The 20602-nt window shown below is 40.1% G+C and overlaps 2 protein-coding genes across 2 annotated transcripts in view; both read right to left on the bottom strand.

Annotated features, from left to right (window-relative positions):
- Positions 1–2536: 2536 nt before the first annotated feature.
- Cdrt4 (CMT1A duplicated region transcript 4) overlaps positions 2537–20602 on the bottom strand; it is a 30558-nt gene continuing 12492 nt past the window's right edge. Inside the window, 3 exon segments of the mRNA XM_021248993.2 lie at positions 2537–2872; positions 7310–10842; positions 10845–11018. Of these exon segments, the coding sequence (XP_021104652.2) occupies positions 10583–10842; positions 10845–11018 (434 nt within the window). The 3' untranslated portion in view covers positions 2537–2872; positions 7310–10582.
- The window catches only part of Tvp23c (trans-golgi network vesicle protein 23 homolog C), a 113474-nt gene continuing 103707 nt past the window's right edge, over positions 10836–20602 (bottom strand). The window contains exon 7 of the mRNA XM_087204349.1: positions 10836–11018. Coding sequence (XP_087060475.1) covers positions 10989–11018 — 30 coding nt within the window. The 3' untranslated portion in view covers positions 10836–10988. The remainder of the gene's footprint in view (positions 11019–20602) is intronic.

The raw sequence follows: 20602 nt of genomic DNA, 5'->3' as shown, positions 1-20602 counted from the left end.
AAGATGGAGAATCTTTCATTATTTACTTTAAATGTTCCATAAAAACATGGCCTAAAAGGTGTTAAAAGTGGAGGAAACTGAGCTTATGTTTGAGGCTCTTAACAGATTTGTTTAAAATAAAATGTCTAAGACTAAAAATGAAAATCAGTTTTATTAAAACTAAAGTTTTTTTAAACAGATGTGCTAAATATAGTGTGTTTTCTGTAACATGTTAAATAATCAGATATAGCACCAAATCTAATGACTACTGTGAATTCATAAAGCAATGAACAAAAATATCTTAAGGTATACAACTATTTTGTGATATCAAAATATTTGTGTTACAGAGTCTAAGTATGAAGGAAATGCAAAAAATCTGTGAGAGCTACTGAAAATAAAGCTGTAATTTTTAAATTCATGAACTCCTGCATTCCATTTGTAGGTTCTTTGATCTGTAGGCCTAAAATTAAGAATTCAAATGATTTCCTTTTTTGAAATCTCTATTTTTTATTTTATTAGTATATATTTGAAGCACATGAAGTTTACATTCATCTTAAGGAGTAGGTGCATGAACAGAACACAGGTTAATTCTTTTTAAATCTCCTTTCCCTTCCCATCCACCTCCCTCCTTCCATCTTTAAATCCCATTTCCCCATTTTCATTATTATTGTTATTATTTTAGTTCATGTTTAGGACATATGTTTGCATTCATTGTGGATATTTGGTACCTGACACATCTTGAATCTTTTTACTTCCCTTTCCTCCCCTCACCCTCAATCTCCTAGAACTCTTCCCACTTGCAAAAGATCTATCTCCTTCTTTCCTTCTACCTATCCTGTATTTTGCTGTTTGTTTTTATTTTGCCTTATTAAAATGAGAGATAACATACAGTATGTAAGCTTGTGCATCTGACGTTTTCCACTCAACACTATATTTTCCAGGTGCATTGGTTTTCATACAAATGTCTCAAATTTATCTTTCTTATGCCAAGTAGCATTCCATTATGTATAGCTACCACATTTTCTTTATTCATTCATCTGCTGATGAGCATACAGGCTGCTTCCAGGATTAGCTATTATGAATTGTTCTACTTATAAAGATTGACATGCTTGCACATATGATGTCTTTAGCTCTTTGGAAAGAAATAAAGTGAAATGAAATTTCTAATTTTAGTTCTCTGAGAACTCTCCATACTGATTTCCATAGTGATTATACTAGTTTACATTACCACCAACAACGTAGGAGAGTTTCTTTTTCACCACAGTCATGCTATCATTTGTTATTCTTTGACTTTTTGATGATTGCCATTCTTTCTAGTGCAAGATAAAATCTTAGCATTGTTTTAATTTACATTTCTACACAATAACCAGAAATGTTGAACATTTTTTTATATGTCTGTTGGCCATTTGTACTTCATCGGAGAAGTGTCTATTCCTTTCACTTGCCTTTTTCTTGATTGGGTCTTTTATTTGGGGGGCACTAATTTCTTGAGTTCTTTATATATTCTAGATTTATATATTCTAGATACACATTCTAAATATTCCTCCACCAGAGGAATAGCTGGACAAATATTTTTCCCATTCTGTAGGTTGTCTTTTTACTAATTATTTCCTTTGCTGTGTAGAAGCTTTTAAATCCCATTTGTTGATTCTTGCTGTAATTTCTTCTGCAGCTAGAGTTCTGAAAGTCCTTCCTACAAGTATTTTATCCATTTTATCTTCTGGTAGGTTCATTGTTCCTGTTTCAATGTTTATATCTTTAGTCCATTTTAATTTTAGTTCAGTGAATGGTAAAAAATATGGGTCTTCAATTTTCTGCAAATAGCCAATTTTCCCTGCACCATTTGTTGAATAGGCTGGAAGAGACCCAGAATAGCCCAGCAATCCCAGGCAACAAGACCAAAGCAAGAGGGAACATAATACCTGACTTCAAGTTATACTACAAAGCAGCAGTAAAAAAAAAATGGCATGGTACTGGCACAAAAACAAATATGGGGATCAATGGAACAGAATAGAGGATACAGAATATCCCTAGACACATTCAGCTATTTGGTCTTCAACAAAGGAGCCAAAAACTTAAAGGAAAGAATTCCAACTTTACAGTCTAGAAACTCAACATTCATCTTAGTCAAATTTTTCTTTTGTTCTGAGAGGAACCACTTTGGACAGTGTGTATTTTTGTGGAAATAAGGAATTATTTTAGCATGTTCAAAGTCAGTGAAATAACCTAAATGTAGATGCCTCCCATGGAGATATGAATTGTTCTGTTAGGTGATGTAAAACAAATCTTTTATTGCAATTGTGCATTTGCTGTTTTAGAAAAAAAACTCTTAAAATGTAAAAGTTGCACTGTCATCAGTTTCTTTCACTGATGCTGGTGGTATGGCTATGGCATGGCAAAGGTGAAGGAGATGTGATGGTGATAATGGTGATGGCGGGCACCCTGGTGGGGATGGTAAAAGTGACAAAGGCCATGGAGTAGTGACAGAAGTGCAGGTGGAAATGAAAGTGAAAGTGTAGCAATGGTGAGTGCAAAGTCAATAAGCACAACCAGGAGATAAAAAGAATAACAAAAGGTTTATTAGCCACAGCAAGAACATTAGAGATCAATCTCAAAGCAGTGCCCCTATCCAAAGAAAATAAGGTTTTATTGAGGAAACAATACACATATTTCTGTAGGAAAGATTTATCTTCATACATAGAGGTGGACACACTTCTGAGCATGCTGCATTCAAGGTCATACATTTTAGGTTTTACAAAGTGGCAGATAAGAATGTCTCCAGGGAATTAGTATTGTAATAAGCAAAGTTTACTCTAGGTCATCTAAAAAGAGTGCATCACAGTGACTCCGAAATTTTGGCTGGTGCCTTGTAAGTTTCTCTGGAGGGCTTTATCTGAAACAAATCAACAAAAACACTTTGAATGAGCATTAAACAATCATTTAAAGGGGCAATAGCTTCCTAACCCACCACAAGCATAGGTGATTGCCCCCCAAATTATCTTCTTAGCAGCTAACAGAAGTGGTACAGGTGGTGGTGGTGGAGGATGACGCAGTAGTGGTGGTGGTGGCAGTGGTGGTAAAGGTGAAGATATAAGGATGAAGGTGGAAGTGGTGGTGGAAATAGTGGTAGTACTGAAGGTAGTGGTCCTGGTGATGGTGATGGAGATGGAGGTCGTGGTGGTGGTGGTGAAAGTGGAGGTATTGTTGATGGTGGCAATACTGGTGGTGGTAATGGTCATGCAGGATGGAGGCTCCTGCCCTGGCAGTGATGGAGATGCAGATGGAGGTAGTGGTGATGGTGGGGTAGGGGTAGAGATACTATGTGTGCCTGTCTGAGCTACCTATAGGCCAGAAGGTACAACTTTCCAAATTCTGGTGGTAGAACCCTGGAGAAGACCAGATAAGACTCCTCAGCTCTGCTAAATGATTTTGAAGCCCCAGCTGTACTGTTATTCCAGACTGAACAAGGCAGGCAAAAGGAGACAGCCTGTTGAATACCATGATTGTCTTTTCCAAGACAAGAGAACTAAATATATCTCATTAATGAAGCAGTCAGTGTTCCCAGTGAATTTGTCCATGATCAAGAAAATAGAAAAGCTGTCAACAAGGTAAAGTAAGATGGAGGTAGCTCAAACATCTCGAGGATGAAAGGGGAACTGTATAGACATCAAACTAATACAAGTCCACTGAGATCTATGTCAGGGGTAGAGCTAACCTTCACCAGGAAACAGAAATCAAATTTAGATTGTCCTTCCACCCCAAGAGTAGCCACTTCTGGTAGCAAATGTAATTTATTGTGCTTCTCCCAAAGACTTTAGAGCAGATTTCTTGGCTGTTACAATCTGTGCTTTGAGAAGCTACAGAGGATCCTATGGCTATGTTGAGGTAGATCAAGACAGCAATGAATTGGGATCCTGAAGCATCTGTTTCTGGAATGAGATAGATGGCCAAGGGGACAGGCCACCAGTAGGATGGATGTGTGAAATATGCAAGCATTCTTCAGAGCTTTCCAGGAGGTACTTGGGAACTTCCTGTTGTCCTCAGAATGAAGCCTCCTGCTCTTGGTATCTGAGTATTAAAGGAACATGCTCATCCTAAAGTTTAGAGAATTGGGGACATTTTGGACACTTATACTTCAAGCAAACCTAAGTTACTTACAAAAAATATCATTTAATTTTGCAATTACAAAAATTAATCAACAGAGATCAAAAGTTAGAAAAGACAGCAAAAAGTGGGAAGGAAACAAAGAAGAGAGTGAAAGAAGAAGAGTAGGAAGGAAGTGAGGGAGCAAGAAAAAGAAAGGGAGGAACTAAATGGATATAACCAGAGGAAGAAGGAGATAAAAAGTAATATCAATGTTTAAATGCACCCCATACCCTAGTCTAGAGAGCCTACAAAAACCTGAAAAAGAAAGTAAAAAACAGGAGCTGACTGTTGTGGAGAAGAAATGGAAGACAGACTGGTCTTTTTGTTCTAGAGGATCAGAGAATTGAGGTGGGGCTCAGCTGGATGCTGAATGCTGATGGCATCTGTCCCAGGACTAAAGAGGACATTAAAGGGACCTCAAGGTCTCCTTTGTAGCCACCCAGCCCAGGATTCCAGGACAGAAAGGGAAGCAGAAAGTAATGGCTCTGGAACAGTGTGCAAACATTTGGCACTTCCTCTAAGTTGTCACCAGAGTGTAGAGCAAGATGCCCTCACCTAAAGCCAGCTCAAGCTAGGGATCAACTCCATGGTGCTACAGAAACAAACATGTAAGTTGGGGCTGAATATAACTAACGGCAGCTTTGCAGAAGTTTTAAAAACTCACCAGGCCACTAAAACTCAACTTGGCCAAAAATTTGCCATGACCTCACTCTCTTTTATGAGCAGCTGTCCTGATACTAATCCTGCCTCCATCCGTAATCCCCTTTTCATGAATCTGAGAGAGCAGGTCATGAGTCTAACACAAATATACTCTCACAGAGCCTCAGGTTTCTGCATAATATATATCACAACTATGTACCAATAGTGTGCTTGTATGATGTCCCCACTGCCAAAATATAAACCTATGTCTCCCATGTCCATGACGGGGCCTCAAGCATGCTGCCTGACACAAGCAAGCATTCAGTGTATATTTGATGGATGCCTGTCAACATGCTGCAAATACCAGAACAAAAGAACAAGTTAGGGCTGTGAAATTATGCCCCTTCTGATAAAGACTACAGAAAGAATAACTTGGAATTCTTTTAGGTGGGTATGGATTGGCCATTTAAAAGAATAGAAAAACTAAAGATCAGTTTTATGAGATTATGCCTCTAGTTCCTTCTATCCTTCTGATATCCTACAAGAAAGGGCACATAAAAGGTGCCCAGTGGATATTGTATTTGAATCATATTGTCACAACTAGAAGGAATCTTCAGGGCAAGGCTATGTACTCAGTGTCTCAAAATTTATACAACAGCCAAATGGTTTTCCAGCCCCTGACATTAGGAAAGAAACCACCTCTTCCCAGTGCGTTTTGCTTTGGACATTAGGAGTTGCTCTCATAAATCATTTGCTCAGTAAATACTTGAGCACGAAGCCTGTGCCAGACATAGACGGGCTTTGGTGAAGTGCCAGTGAATGTGACCAGCCTTGTTGCCCAGGTTTACAGCATTTAGCCTCACTATCCCACACCTGCAGGTCCAGGGACACAGAGCAAAGTAACTGTGTGAAGAGGGGTCTCTACTGAAGCTAATTCACTGCTGACCCTTGCACCAGCAGCCACACACAGAACACGTATGCCCTGCTTAGACACCAGCAGGATTGTCACTGATAAAATCTAGAAGAGGAGGAGGTCTGAATATAGAAACAGCAGCCTGCAGTTGGAGTTGAGGGGCCTGAGTTCCAATCCTAAAGGGGTTCCCCTAATTCAGGAATTACGTAGTCAGCTAGGTGAGCATGGCCCTAAGTCTCTGGGTAGTAAAATGGACATGGACAAGCTCCAAAAGTGTGGGAGAGGAGCTGCATATATTCAGGCCAACTTCCCTTCAGCTGTAACTTGCCCTTGTCCTGACTTTGCTCTCCACAAAAATCCTCCTGCATGGTGTATGTGCAAAAGTGATCCCAGAAGTCGGGTCTCTAACTTGCCTGAAGTATCATGGCTCCTCACCACCTTTTGTCTACCAAAACTCATGGAATAGTCTAGGTGGCTGGACCATTGAATCTAGAAAGGAAATGAATGGATACTTCGACCTTTGCTAGGCCCCCGCAATTCATGCTCTCTAGAAAGCATAATGTAGGATAGGAATTTTTATTGGCCCTAGAATATGGCAAGTCAGAGAAGAGATAAGGTCTGAACACCAAGTTCAAAGTCTTTTTCATGCTGCTATCTGGCTCTGTGTGTCAACAGGGAGATAGCTCCTCATCTTTATCTTCTGCCTTGCCCCATGGAGAAATCAGGTCATGGCCAGGACCAAGAATGGGGGTAGTAGTGGGGGGTACTCTCGCATCACCTTCTGGCTCTGCACAACACATCCCAAGGAACACCTCATACATGTTCATGCCCAGTCCAGCCATGCCCTACAAGTTTAAGAAATCCTCCTGTGATTTCCAAGTACCTAAGTAGCTGGTTGAGACCTTGGGTAATGTAATGGGAAACAAGGAGAGAAAGAGGAAAAGGAAATTTTTCCTGATTTCTTGGCCAAAAGAAATCCAGAAATCCTGAGCTTCAGTCTGGGCTCAGACAACATCAGATCACAGTAAATCTCAGGGCACTGTTTACTTCTTTCCCAACTCCTTCTCCCCAGGTTTTATAGGCTGTCTTTTCTTATCTGGCTCTGACAATGTCCAGGCTCCAGCCCTTTGGTCTGGAAATGTGCGGATTCCTAGGATGGAATGACTCAGAACATGGTAAAGCCTAACATGGTATGCACTCATATAGCTTACAAGGCAGTTTTGCAATCTTTTTACAGCCACTGTTGACACAATCATGTGCTCAAACTTCTACTCCTAGCTCTGTATCCATGGATGCATTACCAGGCCCTAGTCGGACTCTGTCCTGTGCTGTGCCCCCTGCTTCGTGTTACTTCTCAGCTACCCCAAAAGGAACACCAGCAAGGGCAAAGGATGAAAACCTCTGCCTCAGGGTAATCATTTTGTTTTCCCTATGCCTATAAACTCCTCCTACATAAGGATTTGGGGCAAACAAAATGAAGAGTAGGATTTGATCTCATCTCTGTAAGACTCCAAACTTACTGCTAATAAAGTCTATAACTTCTGTTTAAGTCCCACCCCAGCCTCCCATTCCAAGTTTTAGGGCTCCCAGGCCACCCTCAAACATCTGGCTTACCCACACCTGCACCAGTACCTTTGTTTATGCTGTTACTGCCATGAAGATTCCAGTAGCGTCTTATCTGTTGAGTGGCCTTATCTCCATCAAGACATGATCTCAGGCCACACTAGGGAGTTTGCGGAATGTGGATCTGTTTGACATCCTAACAGACCGGACAAAGTGAGAATGACCAACAGGCTCAGTCAAGTTGTTGAAGTTAAACATCAACTGTTCAAACATCAACCATGGAATTTGCAAATGGGTAAATACCATATTATGCACAGAGAGCCAAAGAATCTGTTCAAAACAGCTGCTTGATATGTGTTAGAACAGGGCCTTAGTTACAGAGAAACACAGACAGGCTAACAAAACTCATATTCTGGTATTTCATAAACCTACGAAGGCAGAGAGACTTATTAGAGTAGCTCTCCTGCCAAGCAGAAAATGCCATATGCAAAAGACATAAATAAGAAAAGGCTGTGGGCTGTGGATATCAGAGAAAGCCAATTCTCTCTTTGAGATGGAAGTTAAATATGTTCAGGGTAACCTGAGATACTCCAGTCCTCTCAATCTTGGACAGGCAGATGAGGTTACATGAGAATAATCCATATTCCACTCCATGCATGCTTTGCCTGCTTGTGTAAGGGCAGAGGCCCCAGGAAGGGCTCCATGCCTATTTCAGGGAGCACCAGAGATGTCTCTGTGATTCTCAGGAACAAAGCTGTCCCTGCCAACTATTCACTGGGCTCTATGAGACCTGGCTATTTCATGTCACAACTAGGGCAGTGGGACATATGAAATGGTGGGTTATGAGGTCAACAAGCTCCCCCTTCATTTTGCTTTAGTACTTCTGGGTCTTCCAGGATTTTAGTGAAAGAGCCCTGTGAGAGACTGACTCACTGCCCCCTCCCCCAAGAGCACTCAGAAAAGTTTGGCTCAGGAGACAAATCTCAACATCAGATAACATGGGTCACTCAGGATCATCCTCCTCCCCCAGTGACCAAGGTTTCATCAGTGGATCCAGCTGGTCTTACCCGATTATTTATCTCCCAGGAGAAGTCTTTCCCAGCAGCCTCCTCAGTCCTCATGTGAATGTGGTCATGGCTGGCCAGAACCATTTGCTAGCGAGACCCATGAGCCCCAGTTTGGGAGTTCCCTATTTCAAAAGGAATTATAGCTTTTCTCTCTTAAAGATGCCTCAAGAGGCAATGTGTCTAGACTGTAGCCACAGAATGCAGGCAGATTTCATAGAGCATAAGGTGTGAATGATGTCCTTGGTTTATGTCTGTATTGTTATAATAGGCTAAGAATTAGATTAACCTAAATAATGCTATATATTAAAAAATTATTTGAATTTGTAGCACATACTTTTGTAAATTCTACTAAATACCTAGAAATTTTAAAGAAAACAAAAAGTGCAAACCAGTAAATTACCACTCTCCCCTGCCCTTAAAGGGACTGGAAGAAATAATCCTACTCCCCAAACTCTATTAACTCTAACACTCAATTGTATAATCCACACTGTCCCAAATATATGTTAGGGATAAATAACTGTAAAGAGATAAAGAAGGTTTTTTAAATCTTGGAGGAATTTATCACCTGATTCCGGGTCTACAAATATTCCATAGACACAAAATACATTCATGAGATTCATCTGGAAACACCTATTTTTTTTGTAAGAATTCATTCTGACCAAGGGTTGGGAACCCAGGAACAAGTCCAGAGCTCCTAATTTGTCCAGCTGTCCCAACACAAACACACAGGAACCAGAGATGAGTTCTACAAAGCCGCACCCATATCTGACTTTAAACATTTACATAAGACTCTTGGATAGAAAACATGTATTGTAGGAGAAATATAACTTCTTCAAGTGACACTTACATCTATTAGTGCATCAGGTCCCGTACACCTCTGAGGGGGAAGCTGAATGATATTAACTGCCTTGCAGTGCAAACAAGAAACTCAGGTAAGGTCAACCATGCTCGGCAGTTAAATGCCACACAACAGACCAGTTTGATTTCTGTCCTGACAAAATCCTCATGTGTCTGAAGACAGTTTGTCTACTGAAAGACAGAGGACAGTTCGTCATTGCTTGCTTTGGGACCAATTCAGAACATGGGTGGGCCAATTCTAGCAGTCATCTGACAAATAACAACTGGGGTCCAGCCAGGAACTCAGGAACTTCTCCCTCCCAACCAGCTGTGCTCCATAAGGCAAACCTGAAAGAAGAATGGGGATGGGGGAGAGAGGGGTTGGACCTCTTCCATTTCTCAGCAGAGGCCCCTCTGACATCCCTACTACCATTTTGTAAGACCTTCCAGGGAAAAACACTTCAATACTAGGTTCAGAGGCCATGTGGAGCACCAGAACCACGCTATGCTGATTACTAAGCTATTTCTCTTTTGGCTTCAAAATCCATCCTTTTATACTGTTTGGAGATGCTAGGGCTGTGAGTCTGAAAATCTCATTCCTGCTTTTTGCCCTGATACACTCTGTCCCTAGCGGGCAGAAGCCTGCACAGGTACAGGGAAGAGGAAGGGCCTACTCTTCAGGTTGTTTGCTTCTGAATTGCATCCTGTTTGCCTTTTGTCAGCTTCTTGTCCCTATCAGCCTTGCCTACTAACCCCTTTTGCTTACCCAGGCAGTGACAACTTCTTCCAGAAGAACTTGAGTCCAGTTTTTGGGTTTTCCAATATTCACAGAACCAGCTCTACATTTGTCCTCTCAGAGACACCAGCCAAAAGAGCTCTGCTTCTTGGAATTGGGATACCAACCTTCAGAGGATCAGAGACAGCCACTAGGACTAGCTGAGCATCCTCACTCCCTCACGTCAGAAAATCTGAGCTTCAGCCCACATGCCCCTTCTCCAAGTAGCTAACTTCCCTTTGCTCCCTCCACCTTAGGAATAACTGCTTCTTGCAGGGACTGTCCCCACTTAAACCTTTGGATTTTCTTTCTGCCTTTTTTAGTTACCTGGTTAATAATTCTTTCTATTAAGTTCTCTCTAGTAGAATACCTGGTATGATTTCTACCCTTCTGCCTGGACCTGGACTAATACTTCCACAGTTGAGTCTTCAGCATCTGTGGGAGAAACTAGCACCTTTCACTGCTGAACCCAGCAGACTACAGTGATGGAAGGGAGGAACCCACCCACCCATGGCCCATATTCTGATGTGGTTTCTCTCCACCAGCCTCTGCATATAAAAGAGCAATTTCAGATTTAAAGGATGTAGTGAAATTTATGGCAAATGGAGCTTAATTGCAGTACATTCTTCAGGGATGGCTGCAGGGACTCCTTGTTAGACATTTTCATGTTTCTTCTTGCTGGACTGTAGTGACCTGGTAGGGAAGCATCCTCATCATAGGTTTTCGAGAGAAAATGATCTTGTTATAGTTTGCAGTGGAACTTTCTCTGGAATCTGTTTGTATGTGCTTGGGTTCTGGGACAACAGTGGGACCCAAGGTTGATACAGAGTAAGGCCCCCACATTGACAGCATAGGATCTAACAGCACATCTTTCAACCCTTCACCAGAAGACTTAGATGAATTTCTCCATTTCAGCTGGAAGACTTGTTTGGCCTCAGTGCCTGTTGTTTTTCCTCAAAAGCACGTATGCCTTGCAGTTCCTTCATTTTGCTTTTCTCAATGAGTCTTTGCACCATTGGAGAGGTATATGTCACATAAGCTGGCCAAGGGTCATGTTTTTCAAGCAGGTTCAGGAGAAGTCCAATGTTTTCTGTGAATCCTGCCAGCAAGAAATGTAGACAATTCAGATACATGCACATATACAATAATTCACTTCTTCAAAGACTTGGAAGCTACTGGAGTCACATTTTGAAATTTTCCTCATCACCACTTCCTTATATTCAGTGAGAATATAATCTAATACAAAGTCAGGAAACATAATGTTAGTCTATAGAGTGTGTAGCTATCACTTATACAATAGTGGAGTACAAAAGAGCAGGATTCTTGGAGTCAGTCATCCTCACTTTCAAATATTTGTATAACCTCAAATTGTTTGGCTCCTAAATTTCTATTATATTTTCAAAATGGTTACTGAAATATTATTATAAGGACTAAAGTACAATCATCCTTCCCACAATCACCAAAATCTCCAGATGCTCAAGTTCCTTTTAAAAGATGGTGTGGCATTTGCATCTAACCTATGCAATCCTCCTATATACTTTAAATTATCTCTAGACTACTCATACTACCTAATACAATGCAAATGCTATATAAATCATTGTTGTGTTGTTTAGGGAATAAATACAAGAAAATTTTTTTAATATTTTGGATCAATGGTTAGTTGAATCTGAGAATGTGAAACCTGTGGGTATACAGGACTAACTGCAATGCATTTCAAGGGCTTGGAACAGTATAGCTTAAGGCTTAAAAGCAGAATATCTCAGGGTTCTGTTCTTAGACTGCTTCATACTCTTGTGTTAGCTTTCCATTGCGGCAACAAAATAGCTGAGAAAATCACCTTAAAGGAAGAAAGATTTATTTTGGCTCAGGGTTTAAGAGCTTTCAATCCATGATCAGCTGGTCAGCTGCTATGAGCCTGAGGTCAGGCAGAATATCATGGCATCTGGAGAATGTGGCAAAAGAGGTTATCACTTTATGGCAACCAGGAAGCAGAGAGAGAAAGAGCCAGATCCAGAGAGGAAGGGATGAGGAGCCAGATATATTCCCCAAAGTTGTGCCCCCATGACATACTCTCTTCAACAAACTTTACTTTGTAAGCTTCCATCACCTCCCAATAATCCCATCAAATTATGAATCCATCCATGGATTAATTCTCTGGTGAGATTACAGCCCTCATGATCCAAAAGCCCATCAGCTGGCAACCAAGTGCCCAGCTCATGCCTATGGGGCACATTTTAAATCCAAACTATTATACTACTTTACTCCTTTCATAGCTGTAAACCTTGAGCATGTTTCTTAATACTTCTCAAAATTGACTCTTTGGTAAAATAGTGATTAGCATAAGATCAACATGATAGAACTTTCTTGCATATTAGAGATAATTTATGTAAAGCTTTTAGCACTGTGCATGACATTTAGTAGTAAACAATCACTGCTAAACTTTCAGCTATGTTTCATGATGCATGCTATTTCATTTAATCCTTATTATATCTTATAAAGTAGGTATTATCCCCATGAACAGGATGATACTGAGGCTGACTAGCTCACACACCTCTCAAGTAGTAGATTTGAACTCAAGTGTAACAGGCTCACAAGCCCATAAGTTCCTCACTCTAGCTGTTGACCAGAAGTATTGGGTATTGGGGCAGGGAAGGCCTTTGCTAGAAATTCCACCTACTTGTTTACTTGTTCCTTTGCACATACCAAATCATGAGCAGGTCATGATCCCTTCGTTCATTTGCAACCTTATTCTACTTACCAAAAATGCCTCCAAATTCCTTTCCTGTAGCTGTTACTTTTCCCTGCTTCCCCCTGCCCTGTCATCCCAACTTCCTCAAATTTTATGCTTCTTTGATCAAATTTCAATAGGTATTTTGGAGGGAGAAGAGTTAAAATATTCATCTTACCATTTTGAACCTGAATTCAGTAAAAAGCACTGTAAATAGGAATAATCAAGAGAGAAAAAATGGAGATTACAGTAGTCCTCCTTTATCTGTTGTCAGTCTTAATCCAAAAATATCAAATGAAAAATTCCAGAAATAATACATAAGTTTTGTACAACTTTTATTACAGTTTACTGCTCTAATTGTTCTATTTTATTATTGTTGGTCTCTTATTGAGCTTAGTTTAGAAACTAAATTTTATCATAGGAGGGTATGTATAGAAAAAAAAGCGTATTTAGGGCTTGGTGCTATCTGTTGTTTCAGGCATCTTCTAGGGATCATGGGACATATGGAAGTGGGGGCAAAAATATGTATGAAGAAGTGCCTCAAGGATATTTAAGAGCTGAAGCTTGCCCGAGGGCAGATCTGTCAGTAAAGAATGTTCTGCAGAAGGGTTTCATCTCCCTGCAAGAATCATGTATTCCTCTAGCTGAAGAAAACAAGATGTGTGACATCACGTTTCACTAGGAAAGTCCCGGCACGCTTCCAAGCACAAACATAACTGTTCATCCTGTCTGCTCAACACAAATGCCAAGATCTTGCAGGTTATGGCACTCACATGACTCTGGCAGAGGCAAAACCAAAGCTGTCAGTCTGGAGCAAAAAATGAGCAGCAACTCCCTCACATCTCCTGAACACAGTGTTTTCCACAGCATAACAAGAGAGGCCGTCCACAAAGCCCTGCCTCTTCCTATTCTCAACCTTGTCAGACCCCACCGTGAAACTTCGAAGGTTAATGACCCCCCAACTCCTAGCTTTATTGTCTTCAGGGTTTTTACATCATTCCTTTCATCCGTTTTTACAGTTTTCTTCACACTGTAGGTCCAAATATCTTTGGAAAAATACACTTGTTAGTCAAGGCCTCCTCAAACTGATCTGAAAAGAAAGCAGTTAGTAGCCATCCTGGGGATCCTGAGTCCTGTGGTCTCTACAAGATGTTAAATTTGACTCCACCTTGAAAAAGGAGGACAGGCCTTCCTCTGGAGAGAGGATGTATAAGCCCTGATAGGCCACAAGGCCTGGCCTTGCTGGGGCATCTTAGGTTTCCATGACCACTTCAGCAAGTGTTCTGCTTTCTGGTCTCCTAGATTTATGGTATGAATATCAAGGTCCCACTCTCTGACCTGCACTTCCCACCTGGAATCGGGACTAGGGGTGGCTGAGAAGGGCAGCTGCCAGGAGCCAGCTACAGGGGCCCCATATACAAGGCTAACATAAGGAATCCCTAGGGCCCTCTATTGCCATACAGGTGTGAAAATTGATGGAAATTGTAGTCATTGATTCTTGAACTTGCAGGTGCTTCTGGATGGAGGGCTTGTTAAAGCACAAGATGCTGGGCCCAGCTCCAGGGTGGCTGATTCAACAACTGCTTGCCTAAGCCAAAAGGGAAAGAAAACCAAGAAATACTGTGAGACCTCAAGGTTGTATAATTACCTACTTAGGCACAGGAAACAGGACCAGGAAATGTATTTAATACTTTCCCAGTTCTAAGACACATGGCTTTATCCAAGAATTCATTGTTTAATAATTTAGTTTTTCCATCTCTGTGGCCTTTTAACATTTAAAAGAGCTATGGAGCATTTCCACTATTACCTGCCAAGGCCCAATGAAAAGGGGCTGCCGATGGTTTCAAAATATGTTCCCAGGAGATGTTGGATAAGAGCAGTGCTTCTCAGATTTTAGCAAGCACTAAAATCACCTGGAGAGCATATGAAAATAGATACCTGGGTCCCAACCCTGTGATAGTAATCTTGTCAACTTGATTGGCCTCAGTGATACCTAGATTAGTTAAGCACATTTTGCGGGGGGGGGGGGGGTCTGGGTAGATCATAGGGTCGTAACCTTGGGGACTATATATGATCTCTGAGCACCTTCCTCTCAAGCTCTTCCTTGCTGTCTGTTTCTGGCTACCATGAGATTAGCAGCTTTCCTCTGCTATGCCTTTCCACCATGATGCTTCTGCCTCAGAGCCAGCCAACAGTGGACTGAAACCTCTGAGACTGTGAGCCAATAATACAGTCTTCTCCCTTTAGCTGTGTATGTCTGGGATTTTGCCTCAGCAATGGAAAGCTGATTAACATAGCCCTAGAGATTCTGATTCAGTTGGTCTGTTTTGAGGCCTGAGAAATTGCTTCTTTAATTATCCCAAATGACAATGATGCTGATGGTCCATGGCCCAGGCTGAGAAGCCCTTGCTTGACCTGAGCAATTGTTCTAAATCTTTCTTCCAGCTGCAACATAAGTGAAGGCTGACTTGTTGGTCCATGAAATAGCTCCCTGAGTAAGCATTTCCAAGGTTGTCCATCCCCTTTTTTCCTAAGCAAAGAACTATTGTGAACGTAAGTGTCATTCACAGGGGCAACCTTAAATTTCACTGTTTTCCTAAATTAAATTATCCACAAATCTCAACATTTTATTTTAGCATACTTAACAAAAGATAGCATCCTGGACATTTGTTCATACTAAAAAGGGAGAGAAAAGACTAGTTGTCAAGTAGATCCACAGATCCAGGAATCTCTGTTGGCAGTTTTTGACAATAATGCATTTTTAAAAGAATTCACACTATCATTTTTCTAATGCTAGGGAAGAAATACTAGCATAGAAACGCTTTCGTGGAGTAAATTTTAAGTGAAATTTAAAGCATTATAAAGCATCATATCCTTAGACCTACAATAGGATCTCAAATTTTAAGATCATCCATTCTAAGTTCTCTCTAACAAAGCATGTTGTTCAAGTGCCCACCCGACCTTTGCCAGTCTACTCTAATGAAAGAGGACTCTTGTCTTCCATATTTATAGAGCTGTTAGAATTTGTACTTCTCCACATGTGCACAATAGAAACAAAAAATCATGCCAGATGGTGGAAACACATTTTGAGGTGGTGACATTTTAAGGATTTGGAATCATTTCTTTCATTCTTACTTCTGAGTTTCTGATTAATGAACCTGCAGCATCAGTGAAGCCCAGTCACTGGTGCATACTATTCTAACACCAGTGTGTGGTTTGTTTGGGGTTTTATCCCATTAAGTTTACTGGTACATTTTCGGTATAAAATACAGTTACATTCATCATTGGGATCTTGTACCTTTACGTGAGTATCTTGGTTCTTTTTTTTCCCCCTGCCCTTGCCCTCCCTTCACCCCCTCCACCCTTCCCTATTTACAAAGACCTTGTTTCCATTTTTTTCCTCTTTTCATATTTTTTCCTTTCCCTTTTTTCCCTTTCCCTATCCCTCCCAATTCCCCTGGTCTTTTAGACCTTTTCTTCCTGTTACACAATATCAGTTATACATTTTTTAAATTACAATATTAAGATCTAGGAGACATTACCACAGATTTTACAGAATTTAAAAGGATATAGAAAGCATATTACAAAAATCTTTTTTGAAATAAATTTGACAACTTCTAAGAAGTACCTTGGAAGACAAATTAATGAAACTAACTCTGAAGGAAATATAAAATTTGAATAGCACCTATTAAAGAAAGTACATTCCTAGCTTGAAAACCTACCTATATGACAACAGCAGGCTCATAAACATTTTAACTGATAAATTATATCAAACAATTAAAGCAGAAAAAAGAAGGAACACTTCTCCCCTCATTTTAGGAAATCAACATTGTGCTAATCCTAAAACTGGATAAAGATAATAGAAGAAAAAAGTATGAACATAGATAGAAATTTGTTTAACAAAACAAACTATTGGAAGTCAGATCTGGCAGGATGTAGAAAGTAGTTTTGTTATAGGGATGGCAGTGTTGGTTCAACATTGGAAGATCCACCCCCAAAAGTCATCATTTTAACAGAGGAAAGGAAAAACCCATATGATCCTGTCACTAGTTGGAGAAAAAGTATTGGACTAAATTCTACAGCTGTTCATGGTAAAAGCTATCAGGAGACTAGAAGTAGAAGAGAAACTTCTCAACAGATTAAAGACATATACTCCATACTTGCAGTGAGAATGCCTTATATAAATGGAGACAATACAATGCTTTCTCCTTAAGGTGGGGAACAAGGACAGATATCCTTACTCTTTATCTGTCCATTAAACTTTGAAACCTAGGCCCCCCCAAAATAGTCTGGCAATAAAATGACACAATTAGGATAGGATTGGCACAGCAGAAGCAAAATCTTTATATGCAGATGAAATGATCATCTACAGAGAAAATACTAAGAAATCTCTAGGAGCCCCTAGAACTTGTACTTGAATTTAGCAGGATTAGAAAACACAAGGTATATATAAAAATTCAGGTCTGTGTATACTTGTGATAAATGAAGAATTGGATATTGAAATTTGAAAGTTATGTAGGAGTGCAAAGGACCTAGAAAAGTTAAAAACAAAAACAGTGTTGGAAGACGTTTAGTACCTAATTTTAAGACTTCTTCTAAAGCTACAGTAATCAAGGCAGTGTTGGTGTAAGGAAAGACATATAGATCATTGGAATAAAACAGAGAATCTAGAAATAGAACCACACATATATGGTCCACTGAGTTTTGAAAGATTATTTAACATTAGCATTTTATAGAATATAAACTCAATTCAAGAGCTGAGGAAGAGATAGTGTTTGCATCAAATGGCACTAGAACACCTGGTATCCATATATTAAAAATTAACCTCAACTCTTTATTTCCATACATGAAAATAACTTGAAGGGATCTATGAACCTAAATAAGAAAACCTAAAAGTATAAAACTTTTAGAAGAAATTATAAGGGAAAATATTTATGAATTCAGGGTAGGCAAGAACTACCTAGGATACAAAAAACATGATGTATAAAAGAAAAAAATGATAAATGGAATTCCATCAAAATTTAGAACTTTAAATGACATCATTAAAATGAAAAGTAGTCCTTAAACAGACCATATTTACAATACATATAACCTATGACCAGAATGTATAAAGAATTCTTAGAGCTCATTAATAGACAACCCAATTAAAATGTAGACATAAGAAGATGATAAATAGCCAGTATAGCACAAGGAAAGGTGTGCAACTCTAGAATCAGAAAAATACTAATCAGTACAATAATAAGATTGAATTATACACTCATTAGGGAGATGAAGTTAAAAGTTTTAAAAGCTTTGTCATGACTTTTTCTTTTTGTTGGATTCTCCCTCTTTGCATTTAATTTGTCACGCCCAATGGATTCATTCTGCTGGGTTTCCTGGGGTTGTGATCCTCATTGTCTTTTCCTAGGGTATTGTTTAAAATTTTTTGGAGTGCCAGTTTGGTATTCACGAAGTTCCTGAGGTGCTCTTTATCATGAAAGGATCTTATTTCTCCATCAATTTTGAAAGATAGTTTTGCAGGGTACATCAATCTGGATTGGAGGCTGTTTTCCTTTAGGGCTTGAAATACATCACTCCAAGCTCTTCTTGCCTTGGAAATTTGCATTGAGAAGTCTGCTGTGATTCTGATGGGCTTTCCTTTGTATGTGATTTGTTTCTTTTCTCTCACTGCTTGTAGAATTTTATTCTTCTGTTGGATTTCTGGAATCCTAACTATTATATGCCTATGTGTAGATTTTTTTGAGGCTAGCTGGAGTCCTATATGCCTCACTTATCTGTATGTCAAGTTCTTTTCCCCTCCTTGGGAAGTTTTCTGTCATCACTTCTGTGAAGAGTTTTTTTATGTCATCTGCACTCTCTCCTCTTTCTTCATTGACTCCAATCAGTCTTATGTTATTCTTCTTTGCATCATCTAGCAGCTGCTGGATTGATTTCTTGTGTTCCTTTACAATTTTAAAGCAATTTTTCTTTTCCTGGTCACTAATTGCAATCTTATCTTCTATATCTGAAATCCTATCCTCACATTGGTTCATTCTGCTGCACAGACTTTCCATGGAGTTTTTAATCTCTTGGAAATCTGTTTGTATCTGTTTTATGGATTCCATTAGTTTCTTATGTTGGGATTCCATCATGTTCCTCAGATCCTCTATTTTTTTATCTGTGTCCTCTCTAGATTTATTAATCATGTCTTGCACCATGAGCAAAATCTTTGCTGTTATCTGAGTAATTATTTCTGATTTCATTTTTCCCAGATCCTCTTTTGTTGCCAGTTCAGAGAGTCCAGGTGGTTGAGTATCAGATTGTTCCCTCTCGTTTCCCTCTGGGGCTGCTGTAGGTGATCCAGAAGTCTGTTTTTGAGACTTGTTTACATGTCTTCTCATTTCCATGGGAGAGGGTGCTTCTGGTGCCCACGCGGCTCACCTTCTCTGCCCTAGGAGCTTGGAATGGCAGCGGGGGAGCTTCCTTCCAGGTTCTGGGACCGGCTCAGCTTCTCTGCCCTAGGAGCTTGGGGTGGCGGTGGGGGAGCTTCCTTCTGGGTTCTGGGACTGGCTGAGCTTCTCTGACCTAGGAGCCTGGGATGGAGGCGGGGAGCTTCCTCCAGTGTGTGTTTGTATAACCCAGTGCCTCTAACCAGATCTCATTGGGCCTCTATGTTAGTACCCTGGGTGGCTGTGTTATGGTTTAAATATGACATGTCCCCCAAAGACTCATGCATCTAGAGCTTACTCCCTCCATGGGACCTAGAGAAGTAATTAGAACATAAGGTGCTAACTTCATCAAAGCATTAATCCATGTATGAGTTTATAGCTGCATAGGCTATAGGGCAGTAGGGCTCAGATAATGAAAGTTGATCACCGGGAGCATGCCTTTGAAGGGTATTTCTGGTCCCCAGTCCCTTCCTCTCAGACTCTTCTCCCTCTCCTCACCTGGCAGCTAGTACATACAAACAGATCCAATCACATTTATCAGTCTTGTCACTAGTAAAATTAAATCAGAGCCACCTGGCAGTGAGACATATAAATTACTGCCCAATCATGAACATGTTAAGGTATTTTTCTCAGGTATTTGATCACAGTGATGAGAAGTCGATTAACACAGGCTAATAGGAAAACTCTTTAGAATGTTAGGTCTTCTCATACCTGCTGCTATAGGGACCAGGAGACTACAAATCTAAAGGATGCAATGTTTGAGACCATCTCAAAATGCATAGGGAGGACTTGTTTGTTTGAAAATAGCAGGAGATAAATAGTTGACATTAAGTCTGAAGACAAGATGTGGGCTTTTATAATTTCCTTCAACTCCAGCACAAAGGTTCTATTTTGTTTCACTGTAAATGAAATGCAAACCAGCAATCTCTAGGCAGAAACAGTATTGATGGGAGGGGCAGAAGGCTACATTGAAGTGACTTTCTTGTTTTTCCTACAGACACAAAGGTCCATGCTCACTCCACTGGGTGTTCAATGCTAGCTCCTCCCTCCAATTCCCACTCAGTCTCTCATTCCCACCATTTCCACAATCTAGTCTAATATTTTGGGTTTAGCTTAGATCATTAAAAGTAGTGACACTTACCTGCAATCTGACATAACTTTGTGATCTTGATCATATTCCTTAACCTGCTAGGATTTCAGTTATTACTTATGAGGATAAGACTAGATTCTTGTTCTGCTTCTCTTAGGAAATTATGTTGTAAAAAAAAAGTCTAGAAATTAAAGTTCTAAACCACTGTAACCCAAACTTTGCATACATTAGGATTACTGTGGATCTTTTAAAAATGCAAATCCCACTCTCAACATTGTAATTTGATTGGAATGGACTATGGCTCAGGCATTAGAATTAAAAGCATCAGAATTAGGGCTGGGATATAGTTCAGTTGTAGAGCATTTGCCTATTTGCCTAGCATATGGCTAGGCCCTGGGTTCAATTCCCAGACTTAAAGTTTCCCAGAAGAGCCAAGG

The sequence above is a fragment of the Heterocephalus glaber genome, unplaced genomic scaffold (assembly GCF_053883595.1).
Source record: "Heterocephalus glaber isolate CG9 unplaced genomic scaffold, H.glaber_assembly_v1.0 deba00000474, whole genome shotgun sequence".
In the NCBI taxonomy this organism is placed as follows: Eukaryota; Metazoa; Chordata; class Mammalia; order Rodentia; family Bathyergidae; genus Heterocephalus; species Heterocephalus glaber.
Note: the sequence above shows the minus strand (reverse complement) of the source record. Positions and strands in the feature narration are given on the sequence as shown.